This window comes from Sitophilus oryzae, unplaced genomic scaffold, assembly GCF_002938485.1.
Source record: "Sitophilus oryzae breed Bouriz unplaced genomic scaffold, Soryzae_2.0 scaffold_41_pilon_pilon, whole genome shotgun sequence".
Classification (NCBI taxonomy): domain Eukaryota; kingdom Metazoa; phylum Arthropoda; class Insecta; order Coleoptera; family Curculionidae; genus Sitophilus; species Sitophilus oryzae.
The window spans coordinates 1,512,920-1,532,478 of NW_022146996.1; the positions used below are offsets into that span (position 1 = coordinate 1,512,920).

The 19,559-nt window shown below is 35.7% G+C and overlaps 1 protein-coding gene across 2 annotated transcripts in view; it reads left to right on the forward strand.

The window, feature by feature from the left end:
- Positions 1–19,559, forward strand: part of LOC115885815 (reversion-inducing cysteine-rich protein with Kazal motifs) — a 181,603-nt gene that overhangs the window by 150,358 nt on the left and 11,686 nt on the right. Inside the window, exons 10-13 of one of the 2 annotated variants that reach the window (XM_030904839.1) lie at positions 3,597–3,793; positions 3,850–3,992; positions 8,889–9,024; positions 17,638–17,854. In XM_030904839.1, coding sequence (XP_030760699.1) covers positions 3,597–3,793; positions 3,850–3,992; positions 8,889–9,024; positions 17,638–17,854 — 693 coding nt within the window. Of the gene's footprint in view, positions 1–3,582; positions 3,794–3,849; positions 3,993–8,888; positions 9,025–17,637; positions 17,855–19,559 lie in introns of both variants that reach the window. The other variant, XM_030904840.1, reaches the window with a different exon arrangement.

The window sequence follows — 19,559 nt, forward strand, 5'->3', positions numbered from 1 at the left end:
GAATAGGCGTGCATGGACGTTAATAAGGCCAGGTGTTATTTCCTTTACGTGAGGTGGTATTAACTCTCTTCATTTATAGTTATCGGATCGGAAAGAATTCTGATCGCGTCGCGTCCGCTATTTAAACTTAACCTAACTTTGAATTTAAAACTTTGAAATTGTTTTGTTTACTAGGTATTTTAAAACTAACGGGCTAAAGTGCTTATTTTCAGTGCTTTATTGTTCAACGTCTGCCAGTGGGTTTAGGGCAACAAGCAACAAATTCTCTTAGAAGGGCTAAGTCGTCATCTGCTGTAAACCTAAGATTCTTTATAGGTTCTTTAGTAGGTATTGGAAGAGGTGGAATCCATATTTTGGGCCATATTTATTTAATTAAAACTAATCCCAGCTACTTAAATATCAAATACCTAATAAAACTAAAGCAATAATTCAAAACAATTCAAAAATAACCTAAAATAAAAGATCTCGCCGGCCGGCTCCGTTTGTCAAATACCCGCACATGCCCATTTAAGCAATTTTTAAAGGTTATCAGAGGTTATTTAGAAAGAGCGCTTGGTGTAATATTGATCCGCAAATTACGTCAGGTGGTAACGTTATTAGCGGGTTGCGTTAGAAATTGACTCGCACATATCGTAACCATGATAAAGTCCGCGTAAATACTGGATGACGCTATTCGGTTTTCCGATATCTCTCTAATAACTGTGCCGGTCAGGCGCTGTGCACAATTTTAGAGGCAATAAGTGGGCGTGCTATGTGCGCAAACTAGTCACCTAACTAGTGTCCGATTCCGAAAATTGGAACCACGAAAAACAATAAAGAAAAAACAAAGATTATAATCTGTATAATCTGTGGTTTTATAAAGTTTTTTGTTTCAGTAGCCAAATATCCAGATGTTTTCCATTAATCGTACCACGATCAGCATGAATATTATACTAACCATAAAACGCATGAGCAGCCTCTGTTTATAATGTTACCCGTATCAGAAACACCTACCCCATATTCTAATACACGTAATTGTAACGGGATGGCGCCTCTCAAGACGTAGGCTCTCTAAAGGTCTAATTTCCTAGCGACGCGACGTCTGGAGACCGCGGCCCGCCGCGCACTGGTTTGTTTTCCTATAAAGTTATACCACAGAACAGATTTGTATCTGTTCTGTGGTTATACATTACTTTTCATTTAATAAAATATAGGTTTTGGCTACGTACGTTCATAAAAATGAACCAGTGTGCGGCGAGACGCGGCTGCCAGACGTCGCGTCGCTAGGAAATCACACCTTAAAGGTGAGTTGACACCATAGAGAAAGATAGTAAATTTTTTTTATTACTTTATGGTTGACACGATCCAACTTTATTTAGACAAAGCACACTTGGATGCTGCCACATAAGTATATTTATATGGCAGCATTCAAGTGTATTTTATTCAAGTACACTTGAGCCGTGTCAACCGCGGGCTGAGTGTTTAAAAAACCTTATACAGGATGGCTCGCATTAGTGTGAGAAAATCCAAGTTCGTCATCGTTAGTCGTGGTCGAATATATCAAAAAAAGTTGTATACAGGTGTTGCATGTTTTATAAAGGGGATATCCTAAAATATTTTGTTGTATATCCTGTATACGCAAAAAAGTCTATGTCGCAAAAAAAGTTATGATATAGTTTTCAGTTTTTTTTAAATTGCACCTCCCATTTTTATGTACAGATTTAGCATAAAATTCTGCGTATAGTACGTAATTTATATTTTCACCACTATCTTTTTAGAACATGCAACACCTATGTAAAACTTTTTTTCATACTTTTGTCAACGACGATATTGAACTTCCTCACAGTAACGAGCCACCCTGTATATCAAAGTTATATTTTTTTAATGAGAATAACCTATACATAATTAACTGGTTCTCGTTTCATTAAAGAAGTTCATAAAAAAATTGAAGGTTTTTAATATATTTAGCATTTTCGAAAAATGTAGAACAAATAATAAAATTCGAATAAAAGCTACCTTAATTAAAATTTACACTGTGTGTAAATTTACATATTTTTATATAGATATTTAAATCTGATACTATACAGGGTGAGCATTGGTATCTCGGTAACCGTAATATATGCGTATAACCGAATAAGATGGTTAAATTGGGGCAAAATTGCGCTTTGGGATGTTCACCAAGAATCCATCAAAAAAGTTTTAAAAATTTCAAGGATTGCTGAGTTTTTTGGAAAAAACCGATTTTTTTGAAATTCCATTTTATTTTTTCCTGTCGTTATTTTTTAGAAAATCAAAAACTATCTGATAGTATTTTTAGATTTTCAAATTAGCTGATAATTTGTGAGATACATAAGCCAACTTATTTTTTTTTAAATACGGAGCTGCATTTTTTATTTTAGGTTTTGAAATAACTCGGTCTCCTGAGTACACTGATATGCCACAATACTATACTTTTCTTTTGTTTTGGGTACCTTAACAACAACAAAACTATTTAATTATTATTTAAAATAATTTTAAGTCTGATTATATAATAAATCAACTTCTATAAACTAGTTCTACATGTTCGAAAATGTTACCCCCCTCCCTATTGCAAAAATTTATTTTTCGTTCAATTTTATTTGCTCTTTGAATGAAAGCTCTTTGAACTTTCTTCTTATACTTCCGAATGCATTTTGTACTTTTTATTGTAAATGTTGAGTATTAAGATGTATTAATTTCACTTTTACAAATGCCGTCAAGTAATGTCCCCCCTTCGTGACAGAACCTCGCTAGCCATTATACTGCTCTACCATTTCCAATCCATCTTCCGGGGAAATGATTTGATTATTTATAATATATTATATTATATTTATATTATTTTATAGCGTTTGATTTTCCGTATTCAATGTTTTACGCCACGTCATTGTTAAGTTTGAAAGCTTATCAATATTTTAATGATGAATAGATTAAATATTAAAAAAAAAACAGAGTCGGGCTTGAAATTAGTTTAAATAAATCGTGTTCAAATGTCCGAAACAAACAAAAATATTAAGTGTGGCATATCATTGTACTCAGGAGACCGAGGTCTTTCAGAACCTGAAATAAAAAATGCAGGTCCATATTTAAAAAAATTAAGTTGGCCTCTGTATCTCACAAATTATCAGCTAATTTGAAAATCTAAAAATACTATAAGATAGCTCTAATAAAGTGGCTATGAGAATGTGCAATTAGTTTTTTTATATTCTAAAAAGTAACGATAGGAAAAAATTAAACTGATTTTCAAAGAAATCCGTTTTTTTCAAAAAAACTCAGCAAACCTTGAAATTTTTAAAACTTTTTTCATGGTATCTTAGTGAACATCGCAAAGCGCAACTTTGCCCCAATTTAACCGCGTTCGTATTTATTACGGTTACCGAGATACTAATGCTCGTACCTCGAATATGTAGCACCTTGTATAGAGTGTGACCATCGGGCATAATTTTATCTCTATAAAAATTATGATCTCCTATTCTAGCAGAGCTTCAAAAATTTTTATTAAATTGTTGTACACTTTCTTAAAAGCTCTTTTCACATCTTCACAATGAATACAGTAAAAAAGTTAAAATAACTGACATTTCCCAAAAGCATCGCTGTTTTAGGCATTCCCACGCCAACCAAATATGCAGAGATGTGTGCTTAGAAATCCTTTCCCAATGTGTTGATTGGTCAAGAATATCACCAGTATATTCAGCAGAATCTATCTGTGATTCCTTATCACCAGATGATCCTAATATGTCGTGCATAAAGTTACATGAGTATCTTTATCCATCTGCAATAACTTATCAAAAAATATCAGGTAACCAGTACTATAAACACATATGAGTAAATTTAGATGTAAATATTAAATTTTAGGACAAATATCAAGTCCTTGCAAAGGTAACCCGTGTGAACATAATGAGATATGTCTCATTAATAAAAACTGTATTCATGGAATTAATTGTAAACCTTATATTTGTCAACCTGGTTGTAAATTAGGTGAAGTTTCTCAATACATGGTAAGTTTGTCAAATAAAAGATATTGACTAATAGTCTAAGAGCTGGCTACATAAAAACCCTTATCATCGTTACATGGCTAATTTTTTTTGTGAAGTATCCTTTAGTGTAGCCATTATGAAATAGTCATGTCTGCCAGCGCGATCCCGGGGCTTAAAGCGGGGGCGGCCAATCAAAAGGGTGAAATTTTGACACTAAAAATATTATAAGGTAGACGAGTTATAATTGCGAAAATAGCTTTTATTTATTATTAAGAAACGTGGAAAATTGTTGGCAAGCATGTTCCTCGTGGCTAAAATGCCGACAGACAACGCGAAAGAGGCATGAAATTTTGTAAAAAAAATTATGGCATACATGCATGCCAATGGGAGGAATGTCATATTTATTTATTTTTAAAGCCGTATACAAAAAGACAGACAAAAAGATCGTGGCAAAATCAGCGGCAGACAGTTATCAAAAGCGCAATATTACTCTAGCGATTTCAGAGAACGCTCGCCGTCTCATTCAGTTAAGTATAGATAAATCATGCATACGCAATAATATTATAAATATATTTTTTTTATTATTTCAATAACAGATATCATACATTTACTATTCTGTCTCACTATTTAATGTATCTGACTCGTCGTACTGCAGATCTTCGCTCTCGCAAACGAGTCTTCTTCTGAGTCGATATCTGCACCGTAAAATTTTTGTAGATTTACATAGTGTGTTCTGTGATTTTTCATGTATTATGTTTCAATTGATAACGCGACGAGCGTTTGACATGAAAACGCTTATAGGTACAGGGTGGGTCTTAAATAAGTGCAAATAATTTTAGGGCTGATATATTTCGACCCCAAAAACACGTCACATGAGGTTCTTTTTCGCAAAAAAAATGTAGAAAATCGTGCATTTTTTTAAATTTTACTGTATATTTTAGAAAACTTTTTAGAACTGCCTGTTTACCGCAAATTTACCCACGTTATAATTGCTTCTTAACCTATCATGCTTACGGCTTTACTCTATGGTTACGACACTAAAAGAATGGATGCAAGTACAGAAAAAAACAGGTGCCTCACAAAATTATTTACTCACACCCAATTTAAACTCACCCTGTAGAGTAAGACGGCGCTTTTGATAACTGTCTAACGCTGATTGAACCACAATTTTTTTGTCTGCCCTTTTGCATATGTCTTTTTAAATAAATAAACATGACATATTCCACCAATCGGCATGCATGTATGCGATTATTTTTTTTTTGTCAAATTTCATGCCTCTTTGGCGTTGTCTGTCGGCATTTTAGCCACGAGGAAAATGCTTGCCAACAATTTTCCACGTTTCTTAATAATAAATAAAAGCTATTTTTGCAATTATAACACGTGTATATTATAATATTTTTAGTGTCAACATTTCATCCTTTCCATTTGCCGCCACCCCTTAGAACCCCAGGATCGCGCTGGCAGATATGACAATTTCATAATGGCTACACAAAAGGATACTTCACAAGAAAAATTAGCCATGTAACGATGATAAGGTTTTTTTTATGTAGTCAGCTCTCCGTCTATAAGTCTATATGTACAACGAGTGGATACCTATAACAGTGACAATTATTGTTGTCTGTCATTTTAACTCAAAAGAAAATTGTACATTCTGTCATCTTTTGGATGTGGTCTGTTGAAATCTTTCCTGATTTATTGAACAGACTTTATACAGGGTGTTTCAAAAAACATGTGCCATCTCTCGTGGGAAGATTCCTCGCTCATGTAAAAATATGATTTATTTTTCATATCAACATAGCTGCTTTGCTTCGCAACTACAGGGCGTTAGTCTTAATAATCTTTCAATTTATTATAATTTTCCTCCAAGTACTTTTAGTGATTCGAATGAAATTTTGAGGGTAAAAGTTACTATAAGTGCTACATATTTTAGTGCTAAAAAGTGTCTTCAGGGACGTGCATATGGGTTATCACTAGAATATTTTTCAAAAAAAAAGTGCGCCACTGACTTTTTTCTTTTGATATAAAAGTTGTATAGGCCGTTTAATGCCAATTAAAAATTATCTCTTGATATTTTGTCGAATTCAACCTCCTTGTTGTAGTGGCGGCTCGTCAGGTGCAGTAGGTGAAGGGGCACTTCACCGAAAAAAATACTCAAATTAAAGAAAAAACTTTACTGATTAAAATATTAATTTAGTTTAATATATTTACATGTCTGAAAAAATCTAAATAATAAAATGGTAATATTTTATAATTTTTTTTTCCGGGCGGACCTCTGCATAATAGGTCCACCGCATGGTTAATTCCGGCTGAAAAAGTAGCATTATTGGCCCGCACGCGCCTACGTTTCCACGATGCCACAAGTAAAGAGAAAATATTTGTGAGCCGAGCGGCTGCACGGTTTCCATGGTAACGTGACGTCAGCGGCAGCATGTAAATTTCCCGCCCCGAAATTTTTTATCGGCGACCGAAGTGAATAAGTTTTTCGGCAGTTCGCTTCGTCTTCCTTTATGCTAATATTCGGCTACTTCGGCGAGTAATTAACCGTGTAAAGACTGTAAAGTTGTTGTTGATTCTTTATTGTTGTTTGTTAACGGTTTTTGTTGATTTAACTTGTTAATTTTTGCTGTTTGTTTTGTTGTTGTATTTTAAAACTGTTTTGTGTGTATGTATGTGTTATAAAATGAACCCAATCAATGACTTGGTGTGCAATTTGAAACAAAAAAATTAGTAAGGTTAGTAATATAAATAAGTCAAATTTATTTTGGTTAATATTGCTTAGTAAACATTAATGTAATAATAATTAATGTAATAATTGAATAATATATATTGAAATTATATAATAATATATGAATTATATAAATAATATATATGAATATAATAATATTGAAATTTTTTCAATATCGAAATTTCAGTGAAAAAACCGAGGAAAAAACGTTATACCTATGAAAATTACAAACTTATTTCACTGAATTCCTTATTTTGAAAAAAATGTCGGTTACAACGGTTTTCGGGGAAGCCCTTCAATAAATACAGTGTTCGCCATAAAGTTGGATCCAAATGGACGTTTTTTTTTGGTATTATTGGAGTTTAAAAAAACTTTTTGTGGCAATCAATTCTGCTTTAAAAACAACTTAAAATGCACCAAGTCAAAAGTAAAACATAATTTTTTTAGTCACCCTTTTTAAAATAATAATAATTTAACCAATTTTTAAAAATTTCTTTTAAATATTTTGTATTTGACAGCTCCCAGATGTTAGCTGTCAACTTTGACTTGGTGCATTTTAAGTTGTTTTCAAAGCAGAAGTGATTGCCACAATTTTTTTTAAACTCTAGTATAAAAAAACGTCCATATGGATCCAACTTTATGGGGGACACTGTATATAATGTTTATTATATATTTATAATTATATTTTCACTGGAATGCAAAATGATGTGTTTATCGAAAACTGGTTGTATCTTTTTTTACTTAATGTGTTTTAGCCCAAACTAAAACGAAAATATTATAGATATTCGTGTATAAATAATAACAAAAAAATGTTGACAAAATGGTGAATGCAGCAAAAAAATTTCAAATAATATTTTAAAAAATGTTGACAAAATTGTGAATGCGCCAAAATTTATTAATCACGGTTAATAAAATTAAAATAAAAATAAAATTAGTAAATTATATATTTTACCTAATTTATTATTAAATATTATTATTTTTAGTTATTATTACTATTAGTCCAACTGACTGCAATTTCAAATAAAAAAATAATAGTATTTAAGATAATAGAATATATCTAATTTTAAAATGTTTCAACTTCCTGGAACTCTAAAACTATGCATTTCCATACCCATATTTATAGAAACTTTTTTCCATATTTTTTAGTGAGGAATAAATAAGTACTTATTTTTAACTTTTACAAGTTAATGATATTCAATTTTTTTAAAGATTGCTATTAGACTTGGATCAAGGCAAATTAATAAAACTGCGTTTATCTCATCAAGGAGGCCGAAATCGACAAAATACCAAGAAGCAACTTTTAATCGGCATTAAACTGATAACACTGTTTCGCTAACAAGAGAAAAAAAAGTCAGTGGCGTACATGCTTTTTTTAGAAAAATATTCCATTGATAACCCATATGCACGTCCCTAGTGAATATGTCGACACTTTTTTAGCTTTAAAATATGTCGCACTTTTAGTAACTTTAACCTTCAAAATTTAATTTGAAACGCTAAAAGTACATGGAAGAAAATTATAATAAATCGAAAAAGTATTAAGATTTTAACACCCTGTAGTTACAAAACAAAGCTAAATCGGACCTATGTTGATATGAAAAATATATCTTATTTTTACATGAGGAATCTCTCCACGAGAGATGGTACATGTTTTTTGAAACACCTTGTATAACATTTGTATGAAATATAATGATATTAAGTTTATAGATAATATGAATAGAAAATTGATTGAATGGAATGAAAATAACGCCATAACAAATTAAGTAGTTTTTGTGGCGTTTGATTTTATATCTCCCCATACATTTTCCTGGTGACTGCAATTAAGATTAATAATTTTGTAGAAAATGATATTTTAATAATGTATGACAATTTTTTCTCATAGTCTATCTCAATATTTCTATAATCGGTAAATATGATCTCAACAAAAGGCGCTGACATGCAATTTCGAGTCCGATTATTTTGTTGCAGAAGTGAAAACAGTATACTCTTATATGGATCGGTCGACTATTTGATTGCATGTGTGCGCAGCTTCATAGGAATACATTGTTTTCAATTCTGAAGGCGCTGATATGCAATTTCCAGTCGGCCAATTATTTAGTTGCAAAAATACACACACACAGACACACAAAAAGCTTTCTTTTTTCGTCAATACTTCGTCGGCCACACGGTTCATTTTCTATTATCCTTTTTTTCAGGTTCCAGATGGCTCGTATGTTCGAATACCAATTCCACATAACCCAAAAGGATGCTTAAAGATTTGCAAATGCAACAAGAATAGAATTGGGGAATGTCAGCCTCTTCCATGCATACCTTTAACCTCATGTTTATTAGGTATATGAATATGCATCTTATTACACGTTTCTTTTTAGTTAACTGAAATGTCGAAAGTTTATTATTTTTATTTTCTAATGTATACCTATAATTAGAACGGTAGATACCAGAACTAAACATCATGTCTCAACAAAATAATTCATTCACGAGTTGTAGTTATTAATGTTAAAAAATTCAAACGGTGAGCAAATAATTTTGTCATCAGATTGCACCTAAAGTAATCAACAAACCGATATTTATGGTATTCTCGAGGAACCCAAGATGCTAATAATGGGGATTTACTCGAGCATCATCAGGACCTTTTGTATTGTGAAAATACTGTTACGGATTCCGTGGATCCACTAATTTAAACTCACGATAAAATACTTAACGAATTTATTTTCTCACTTTATACACAATTACTAACTTATAACACACAACAAACTAACTATTTATAAGATTCCTTCACCAAATTGTCCGATTTTCAATTTCCACGCGGTATATTCAAATTTCAAAAACTGTCTCAGTTGTCGATGGCTCCGGCTTATATACTCTATTGACTGCTTCTCGAAATTTCCCAATTCTCGGAAAGCGTACTTCTTCATACCAGACAATTCTATTGTCTGATTCCCTTACTTCTCGACTTGACTAAAAAGATGGCGCCTGAAAAAGTCTTTTAATTTCTGGCGGATACGTTGCGGTTGTGCAGGCAACCAGTAATACATTTTTAATTTCTGGCGGATGCGCCATTTTTCTTGACATTGCCCCCTTCTCAAATTTGATCGTCCCGATCAAGGTTCCTGTCTGGTATCTCTTCAATCGATCCAGATGAACTACTTTCATCTTACTTCTAGGGCTGCGTTGAATCCGGTACACAACATCATTTATCCTCTTGATGACTGTATAAGGACCTTCCCATGCTGGAGTTAACTTTGGGGACCTCCCTTTCTTGCGCTGTGGGTTATATAACCATACCATATCGTCCTGTTGAAATCCCGTAGAATTGGCTCTGAGGTCGTAACGAGCTTTCATCCGGTCACTGGCTAGCGTAATCTTACTTCTTACGGCCTTATGAATTTCCATTAACCTTTCCTTCAGTTCATCCGCGTAGTCCTCTACATTTGTGGTGCCGTCGTCTGGTGATCCGAACACCAAGTCACAAGGCAACCGTAATTCTCGACCAAATAAAATCTTCGATGGTGAAAGTCCGGTGGTGTTGTGAACTGCACTTCTATACGCCATTAGGAACAGCGGTATGTGTTGATCCCAATCTCTTTGATGTTCGGCCACCATTTTCGAGAGGTGTTCTTCAATGGTCTTATTGAATCTTTCGACCATCCCATCAGACTGCGGATGTAAAGCTGTTGTCCTAGTCTTGTGAATACCAAGCAGATCACACATCTTCTGGAACAGTCTTGACTCGAAGTTCCTTCCTTGGTCAGTGTGAAGCTCTAAGGGAATTCCAAATCTACTGAAGACATTATTGACCAATACTTCAGCTACATCGATGCTTCTTGGTTTGGAATGGCAAAAACTTCTGGCCATTTACTGAAATAATCCATCGCCACTAAAACGTACTTGTTGCCCTTGTGCGTTTCAGGGAATGGGCCTGCAATGTCAACAGCGATTCTTTCTAATGGCAGTCCAACGTTATATTGTTTCATTTTTCCCCTAGATCGACTGCTTGGTCCTTGGCTGGCTGCACAAATTTTACATTGTCTACACCATTTCTTGACATCTTCGCAATAATCCACCCAGTAAAAGCGATCTCTCAGCTTGCTCAAGGTCTTGTTTACCCCAAGATGGGCTCCAGTTTTACCACCGTGAATTTCTTCCAATACCTGGGTAACTTTCTTCCTTGGTACCAGTAACTGAGCTGTTACTGCGCTGCCATCCGCACTTTCCCATGTGCGCTTTAACAATGCATTCTCAATAACCAGTGAATTCCACTGAGCCCAGAGAGCTTTGAAAACGAGCCCTCTGTCCGCAATATCCTGCCACGGTGGTCTCTCGCCGTTACCTTCCTTGAGCCGTAGTACTGCTCCGATGTCTGGATCTTCCATTTGATCTTTCCTCAATTGTGTCGTCGTCCACTGTTCATCGGTTCCAAGTTTAAAACTCCTTATCATGACAGTGCCTTCACGTTGTTCCGTTTTACAGCAGTGCTTACAATCGGTTTGACAGGGTCTTCTGGATAAACCGTCTGCGTTACCATGCATTTTTCCAGCACGATGTTGGATGGTAAAGTGATACTGTTGGAGCTTCTCGAGCCATCGTGCTATTTGACCTTCAGGTTGTTTCATCTCCATAAGCCACTTGAGAGCCGCATGATCTGTCCTAATTAAAAATTCTTGGCCGTACAGATATTTATGAAAATGATCAACTGCCTTCACAATTGCTAGCAGCTCCTTCCGGGTAACGCAGTAATTCCTTTCTGGTTTGGATAGAACTCGACTGTAATATTCTATCACTCGTTCTTCGCCATCTTGCACTTGTGATAGCACTGCACCTATGCCGATATTGCTGGCGTCGGTATCCAGGATATACCTCCCTTGTTGTTGCGGGTAGGCTAGAATAGGACTTGAACATAAAGCCGCCTTAAGTCTTCCAAAGGCTACATCACAATCGGTGTTCCATTCGTAGCCGACTTCATCACCTGTAAGTCTATGTAAGGGTGCAGCTATATTGGCAAATCCCTTGACAAATCTTCTGTAATAGGTGCATAAACCCAGAAAACTTCTAAGTTCATGTTTGTCGCGAGGTTTAGGCCAATCCTTGATTGCAGCGATTTTCTTCTGGTCAGTGTAAATTCCGTCTGCTGAGACTACATGGCCCCAAAAATTCCACTTGTCGCTGGAATAAGCTACACTTCTTCGGGTTCAAGTACAGGTGAGCATTCCGTATGCGGCCGAAGACTTCTTCTAGATTTCGCAAATGCTCCTCAAAGTTCTTCCCATAACCAATACATCGTCGAGGTAAACCAAGCACGTTTTCCAAGTTAATCCTCTTAACACCACCTCCATGAGACGTTCGAAAGTGGCTGGAGCATTGCATAATCCAAACGGCATGACCTTGAATTGGTATAGTCCGTTTCCTGTAGAAAAGCCGTCTTTTCTTTTGTCTTCCTCGTCCAGACCAACTTGCCAGTATCCACTCTTTAAGTCGAGAGTGGAGAACCAGCACGAACCTGCCAGTGTGGTTAACGTGTCGTCTATACGTGGCAGTGGGTAGCTGTCCTTCTTAGTGACGTCATTGAGCTTCCGATAGTCCACGCAGAATCGTGTACTACCATCTTTCTTCGTCACCAAAACAACAGGAGATGACCATGGACTTGATGATTCTTCGATTACTCCCTCTTCTAACATCTTATCTACCATTGTCTCCATTTCTTGTTGTTTGGAAAGGGGAACTCTTCTAGGACGTTGTCGAATCGGCTGAGCATGACCAGTATTAATCCGGGCTTCACAAAATCCGTTCTTCCACTGTTATTTTTCTCAAAAATACCGCCATGCTTTCGCAGGAACTGCTTAGCCTTCTGTTTCTCCTCATATGTTAGGTGATCCCATGGCTGTTCTAGATGTTTTAGTGTTTCTTTGGATGCCATTTGTGTAACAGCTGACGACACTTCATCACATCGGGTGACACTTCTTACAGGTTCGCAGATGGCTATCTTGTCACCTTTTTGAATCTTGACACAATTCGGGAAAACATTCGCAATTCTGATCGGTATATTCTTGTCGGTGTTCACCAATGACTTTCCTACTAAGTACCTATCTTGTTTCTTGTCGCCACTTTTTACCAGTCCAACACAGCACCCAGCGATTTTCTCCACTTTACCGAATACGATCTTCTCGGTATTACCAGGTATCACCACAGTTTCCGCTGATCTTACATCCATTCTGCCTGGTCCCTCGTCTGGAGATAACATGAACTCTTCATATCCAATATTTAAGATATTTCTCTGGTGATCGAACGAAAATCCATGTTGACGAATCATATCCATGCCCAAGATGAAGTCATCTTCAATATCTGCCACTAAGACGCTATGCTGAAACTTCAAATTTCCTAACTTCAGTTCGACGATAGCCTTTCCCCGTGCAACGGCCATTTCCCCCGTAACTGTACGTAAACACACTCTTCTTCCCAGAGACATCAGCTTCAATCCTTGCACTGAGTTAGCCCGCACCAACGATACCATAGCGCCAGTATCCACAGTCATTCGAATTCCCTTTCCATTGACTTTCCCGTCGATCACCAAGCTGTCAGCGGTTGTTCCTAGACTCCTAATGGAAAAAATCCTGGGGGCTCTGTTCTCCCCAGTCAATACTCGCCCCTTAGTATTGACTGATTTTAGTTTTCCTGGTGCCTACGTTCTCTGGATGGTGAACGGGATCGCATTTGAACGCGGCAATCCCGTTTGATGTGGCCATTCCTGCCACATCTAAAGCACCTTATGTCCTGGAATCTTCTCTGGTTCTCTGTCTGGGTGTTGTTGACTCCCTTGTTTATTAGTAGCTCACATAGTTTGTCGACTTTCTTACACATCTCCTCCAAACCTCTGTGAGTGCTTTCGGGCTGTTCCTCGACCGTTACCGATCTTATCTTCGGCCTAGGGATGGCGCTAAAGGCAGCTTCGATTTCCAGCGCCCTGACCAGTGCTTCGCTGCTGGTGGAAAATCGGGATATTTGCAGCGCCCTCTGTAATTCGTTGTCCCTCAGTCCGCTGATAAAGCACTGAGCAGCGAGTTCCTCCCTAAATCCTTCCGGTGCTTCTGGATATGCCAGGTGTACCAGCCGACGTAAGTCTGCTTCAAATTCCTGCAGACTCTCTCCGGACCTCTGCAGGCGTGTCTTGATCTGTGCCTGGTAAAGTTGGCGTCGATGTTGGTCGCCATATCTTCTGTCCAGTGCAGCGACCAAAGTTTGATATTCCTGCTGTTGGGCTGCAGGAATAGTTGCAGGAGTTCCAGGGCAGGGCCACGCAGCGCGATGACAAGTGCCGCTGCTTTCTCCTGGTCAGTCCATCCATTGGCAGCAGCCGCTGCTTCAAACTGGCGGTGGTACATCGTCCAGGTGGTTTGTCCATCGTAGGTCGGGGCCTTGAGGTTCGCAGTTCCATGAACGCCAGGTGTCTTTACTTGTACCTTGGTCTTCTGTAGGTCCATCTCCAATCTTTCTATCTTCTGCTGAAGGCGCTCCTCCAGATCTTCTACAGCTTCTTGGAAGTGGTTCTGTTGTTCCTGGCAACGTACTTCCAACATTGATTGTTGCTTTTTTTCCATTTTTTCGAAACTTTTCTTGATACGGTCCTGCTCTTCAAGCTTTTCTTCTTGTCGACGCACTTCAAAACCTTGTAAAATTTTCTCGATCCGGTCCTGTTCCTCTTGTCTTTCTTTTTGATGACGCGCCTCTAAGCCTTCCAGAATTTTCTCAAGCCGGTCCTGTTCTTCTTGTTTTTCTTTCTGGCGACGCACTTCTAGATTTTCTACAATTTTCTCCAACCGTTCTTGTCTGATTTCTTGATTCTCCATAAGCATTTTCTGTAGTTGGTCTTGTTCTTCTTGACGTCGTAATTTTTCCTCTTCCTTTTCTCTTTCTAATTTCTCCATAAAATCGCCCAATAATTTGCTTACTTCCTCCATTTTCTTCGCTTGTTCCCTTGTACCAACCATAAAAATACTCTAATTCGGTCTAAAAATCTTCCAATCCACTTAATTTCTTCTTAAAATCCTCTTGAATCGCACTTCCGACACCAATTGTTACGGATTCCGTGGGTCCACTAATTAAAACTCACGATAAAATACTTAACGAATTTATTTTTCTCACTTTATACACAATTACTAACTTATAACACACAACAAACTAACTATTTATAAGATTCCTTCACCAAATTGTCCGATTTTCAATTTCCACGCGGTATATTCAAATTTCAAAAACTTTCTCAGTTGTCGATGGCTCCGGCTTATATACTCTATTGACTGCTTCTCGAAATTTCCCCAATTCTCGGAAAGCGTACTTCTTCATACCAGACAATTCTATTGTCTGATTCCCTTACTTCTCGACTTGACTAAAAGATGGCGCCTGAAAAAGTCTTTTAATTTCTGGCGGATACGTTGCGGTTGTGCAGGCAACCAGTAATACATTTTTAATTTCTGGCGAATGCGCCATTTTTCTTGACAATACTAAAAAAATAAGATAAGAAAAAATAAGATTCTGAAAGAAATACTTGTGCTTTTCAGGTATTAATATTACAATACACCCCACGTATTTCAGATAACGGTGATATATTAATCTGCCAGTTTGCATAGTGGGGGTGACCATACGAAGACGTAGAAAATGAGAAAAAAATTATTCGAACGCGTCAAATATTCAAAGGGGTGTTAGGTGAACACTAAAGAAGCTCCTATTCAAACGGCTGACGATTTGGACGAGACCAAAACCCATGGCAGATTTTTTAGAAATACTCAGTTCTCAGCACTACACTTTATTAATTATTTTAGCTACTTCGGCTTGTAAAAATTAACAGATTATATTAATCCAGTGATTTTTGAATATGATATCCTTCAAAATAAAAAATAACCACGCTCGAAAATGTCCAGGAGACGTTTTTTTGCAAATTTGTGACTCCCATTCCCTTATGTCACCCTTAAATTGTCTGATTCTTTAAATGCACACTTTTCTGCGTGTACTACTCGGATCGGCTGCCCTACAAGCACACCCCTGTATAAAAGGTTCATATATGGGTAGGGATAATTAACAGAGTACAAGGTTTCTCCCCTTATTATATTCTGGCGCGTTTGAGTGAATCCTAAAATCCCCGCCTTGGTATCCCTCGTTTGCACACACACCCGCAAAATCGGTGCCGAAGTCGGCGCCGGCTTTGCACCCGTTACGACAGTTGTATTTAATTCTGTTGTATTTGCCGGTCCCCGACTATTTTACCGGATCGGAGTATATGTGAAAGATCTAATTTATTTATATTGCAATCGACTTCAGGTCCGGCACCGGCACCGATTTTGCCGGCGTGTGTGTAAACGCCCCTATACTATATCTCTAATATACAGGATGATCCTAACTGTATTCCGGAAACTTCAGCAGCATATTCTGCAGATAAAAATAAGTAAAAAAGTTCGTATAAATATATGTCATGATAGATGTCTGAAGTAACGTCAATATTTGGATAAAAATTGGTATCTGGGAGTTTTTTGACATGAGAAATTTGATTTTGATGTCAATATGACTCCTGTTTGTAAGGGGCGCCATCTACATGCATGTATTATGTTTTAACTATTTTGAAGAGTAATAACTTTTTGTCCGTATCTGTATAAAACTACTGAGTGAAAAAATATGCATTTCCGTGATTTTCTATGTAAAAATGTCTCTTGGTAAAAATCGCCACGAGCAACCAAATGTTGAGTAGATAGTTATTTGGCTGAAATGATAAATTTGGGAACTTTTTTATATTTTTAAATTAATCATAAAATTTTCTTCGAAAAAATTAACGGTAAGAGGGTTTCTGTTGAACTTTTGAGACAAAAACATTTCAAATTTATGATTTCACTCTAATAACTATGTATTTAGTCAACCTGTTTAATTTGTGAACGATGACGGGTATTGATAATTTCGGTTCCATATTTACTCGTAGCGATTTTTACCAAGATACCTTTTTTACGTAAAAACGTGGCAAATGTATTCTTCATGTGTTTTTTGTTTTTTACTCGGTAGTTTTATACAGGTACGAACGAAAAGCTATTACACTTCAAACCAGTTAAAACATATGTAGGTGGCGCCCTCTAGAAGTAGGAGTATATTGACATCAAAATCAAATTTATCATGTCAAAAAAATCCCAGACACCAATTTTCATCCAAATATTGACATTACTTCAAAAATTATTTGAAAAAAATCGAAATAAAAATGAAATTTCTACACCCTGTATCTCCGAAACTAAGCATTTTAGGAAGTACATTTATACGAACTTTTTACTTATTTTTATGTGCAGAATATGCTTCCGAAGTTTTCGAAGTACAGTTCGGACCATTCTGTAGATCTTGACTAATTTGAGAAAACCTACAAAATTAAACGGCATTGTCCTAGCAACTTTTAACAACGAATTGGAACAAAAAAGGTAAATCTCAAAAACGAAACAGTTTTATAAAGTAAACATTTAGGACTAAAACATTTTGTGAAATAAGCAAAATGGATTTTTCAATTTTTTTATGCGTACTGATATACACTTTGTAACGTAAAATAAATAGAAATTATTAACACTAAGTCTGAGTTAAAGTTGGGAGCCGCATTAAAAAATGAAAATTTAAAGCTGTTTTACTTCAGCACAATGATAATACCTAAGTATTTTCAACCAACCAAACATTGAACTATCAACGATTTTGATACAAGAGAATACCAATATAGTAGTCACAATCTCATGTGTGAATGAATTATTCACGCTTTAATAACTACAGCTCATGAATAAATTGTGTAGCTTAGGATGTTTATTTTTAATATCTACCTTAGTCATATAACTATCCCAAAATATAACTAACGAAATAAGAATGACGAATAATTCAATAAACCGTTTTCTCTTGACTAGTAACAGCTTCAAACAAATGTTAACTTGAGTTCATTTTTTATAGGAAGTACCCACCAACTTCATGGTTCAACCTTTAATATAGATTGCAACACCTGCAGCTGTTATGCCGGAGAACTTATTTGTAGTAAAAAGCAGTGCGAAAGTAGTGCTGTTGGTGGACGAAACACTGCATACACTACACTGCCTTGCAACTGTCCTCCCCATTATGTTCCAGTTTGTGGAAGAAATGGTATTACTTATTCTTCAGCTTGTTTGGCTAAGTAAGTATTAATCCTATCAAAAACATCAAATCCCGCAGCGCAGATCTTTCACTACAAAAATTTGTGAGATGTCATGATGTAAAATCAAGGCAGTTATTTGAGTTAATGTCGTTGATATAAATTATTATACACGATGAGTCTTAAATAAGTGCAAATATTTTCAGGTTTCAGGGCTGGTATATTTCGACCCCCGGAACACGTCTATGAGTTTTTTTTTCACAAAAAAAGATGTTGAAAATCGTGCATTTTCTTTTAAATTTCCCTGTATATTTTTCGAAAACATTTTAGAACTGCCTGTTCACCGCAAATTTTCCCACGGTATAATTTCTTAATCTCTGATATTACCATAGTTACAGCTTTACTCTATGGTCACGGCACTAAAAGGGAGGCAATTACAGAAAAAATCCGGTGGCTCTCAAATTTTAAAAAAAAAATCATTTTTTTTAATTTTCAAACTTAAATAACTCGGTTATTTTAGACTTATCTGAAAAATGGTAAAGAGAAAATATGTTTCTTTTATCGAGATCTACCAGCCCTGAAAATATTAGCAGTTATTTAAGACTCACCATGTATAATCAATTTGTCCTATCAACATTTATAGTGCCTGTATCAATATTAGATATCTTTATTTCTATAATAATTATAATGACTTGGTAACTGCACGAAAACAATTTATTCTGCTTATTAAAATAATATATTCTTAAATTCACTGTTTAAATTTACTTAGTAATTAGCTCGGTAATTAGGATTATGGTACCGTGTACCGTGTTACTACCAAGGCTTTATAAAATTATTATAGAATTAAAGTTAATAAGTTTATATTAGACATTTCTTAATTTTATTAATATACAGGATGCATATTTAAATTCTCTATAAAATTTTATGAATTTTGATAATAAACATTCTACCGGGTGCGTCTCAAAAGTGGCTCACCCCTATAACTTTTATATTTTTTCTGATAAAAAAAAACAGATTTGGTATGTCAGTATATGACATTAAATAGGATTGATTAACATATTCAATTGTTTTTGGTCACTTCCTGTTTCACCGGAAATGACTACAACTTTTGATTTTTAAATGGCACCCTCGATATGTTTCTACTTTATTTGATAGAAAAAGACACTCTGAATAGAATGACATTTCATATGTCAACTTTTAACATTTTCGCATATGGTTTATTTGAAATTGTAGCATGCGGTTCATAACGACAACTTGACTCGAAATACCAAGTGTATGGTGCCAAATGATTCGTTAAAAATTGTTTTTTCTGAATATGCTAATGAGCCCCCTCGTTCCATTTGAAAAAATCGAAATATGATTAAAAATACGATTTGGCCATCTCATAACCGGCCAGGACAAGACACGAACAATATTAGACGATCAAAACTATTTTTCCAAGGCTCCTTGATTAAAAATTAGTGTTTTTAGCACAGTCACACTCTAGATTGAAATTTACAATATGATTTTTTTAAAGCGAAAATTCCAAAAGTTGATATGTCATTCTATTCAGAATGTCATTTTCTATCGAATAAAGTAAAAAAATACCCATGGTGCCATTTAAAAAACAAAAGTTATAGTCATTTCCGGTGAAACAGGTAGTGACCAAAAACAATTAAATTCCGTCAATCAATCCTAATTTATGTCATACCCTACTGGCAAGCGAAACTTTGGGTCGGCATTTAAATGTATAAGAGTGAATTGCTAT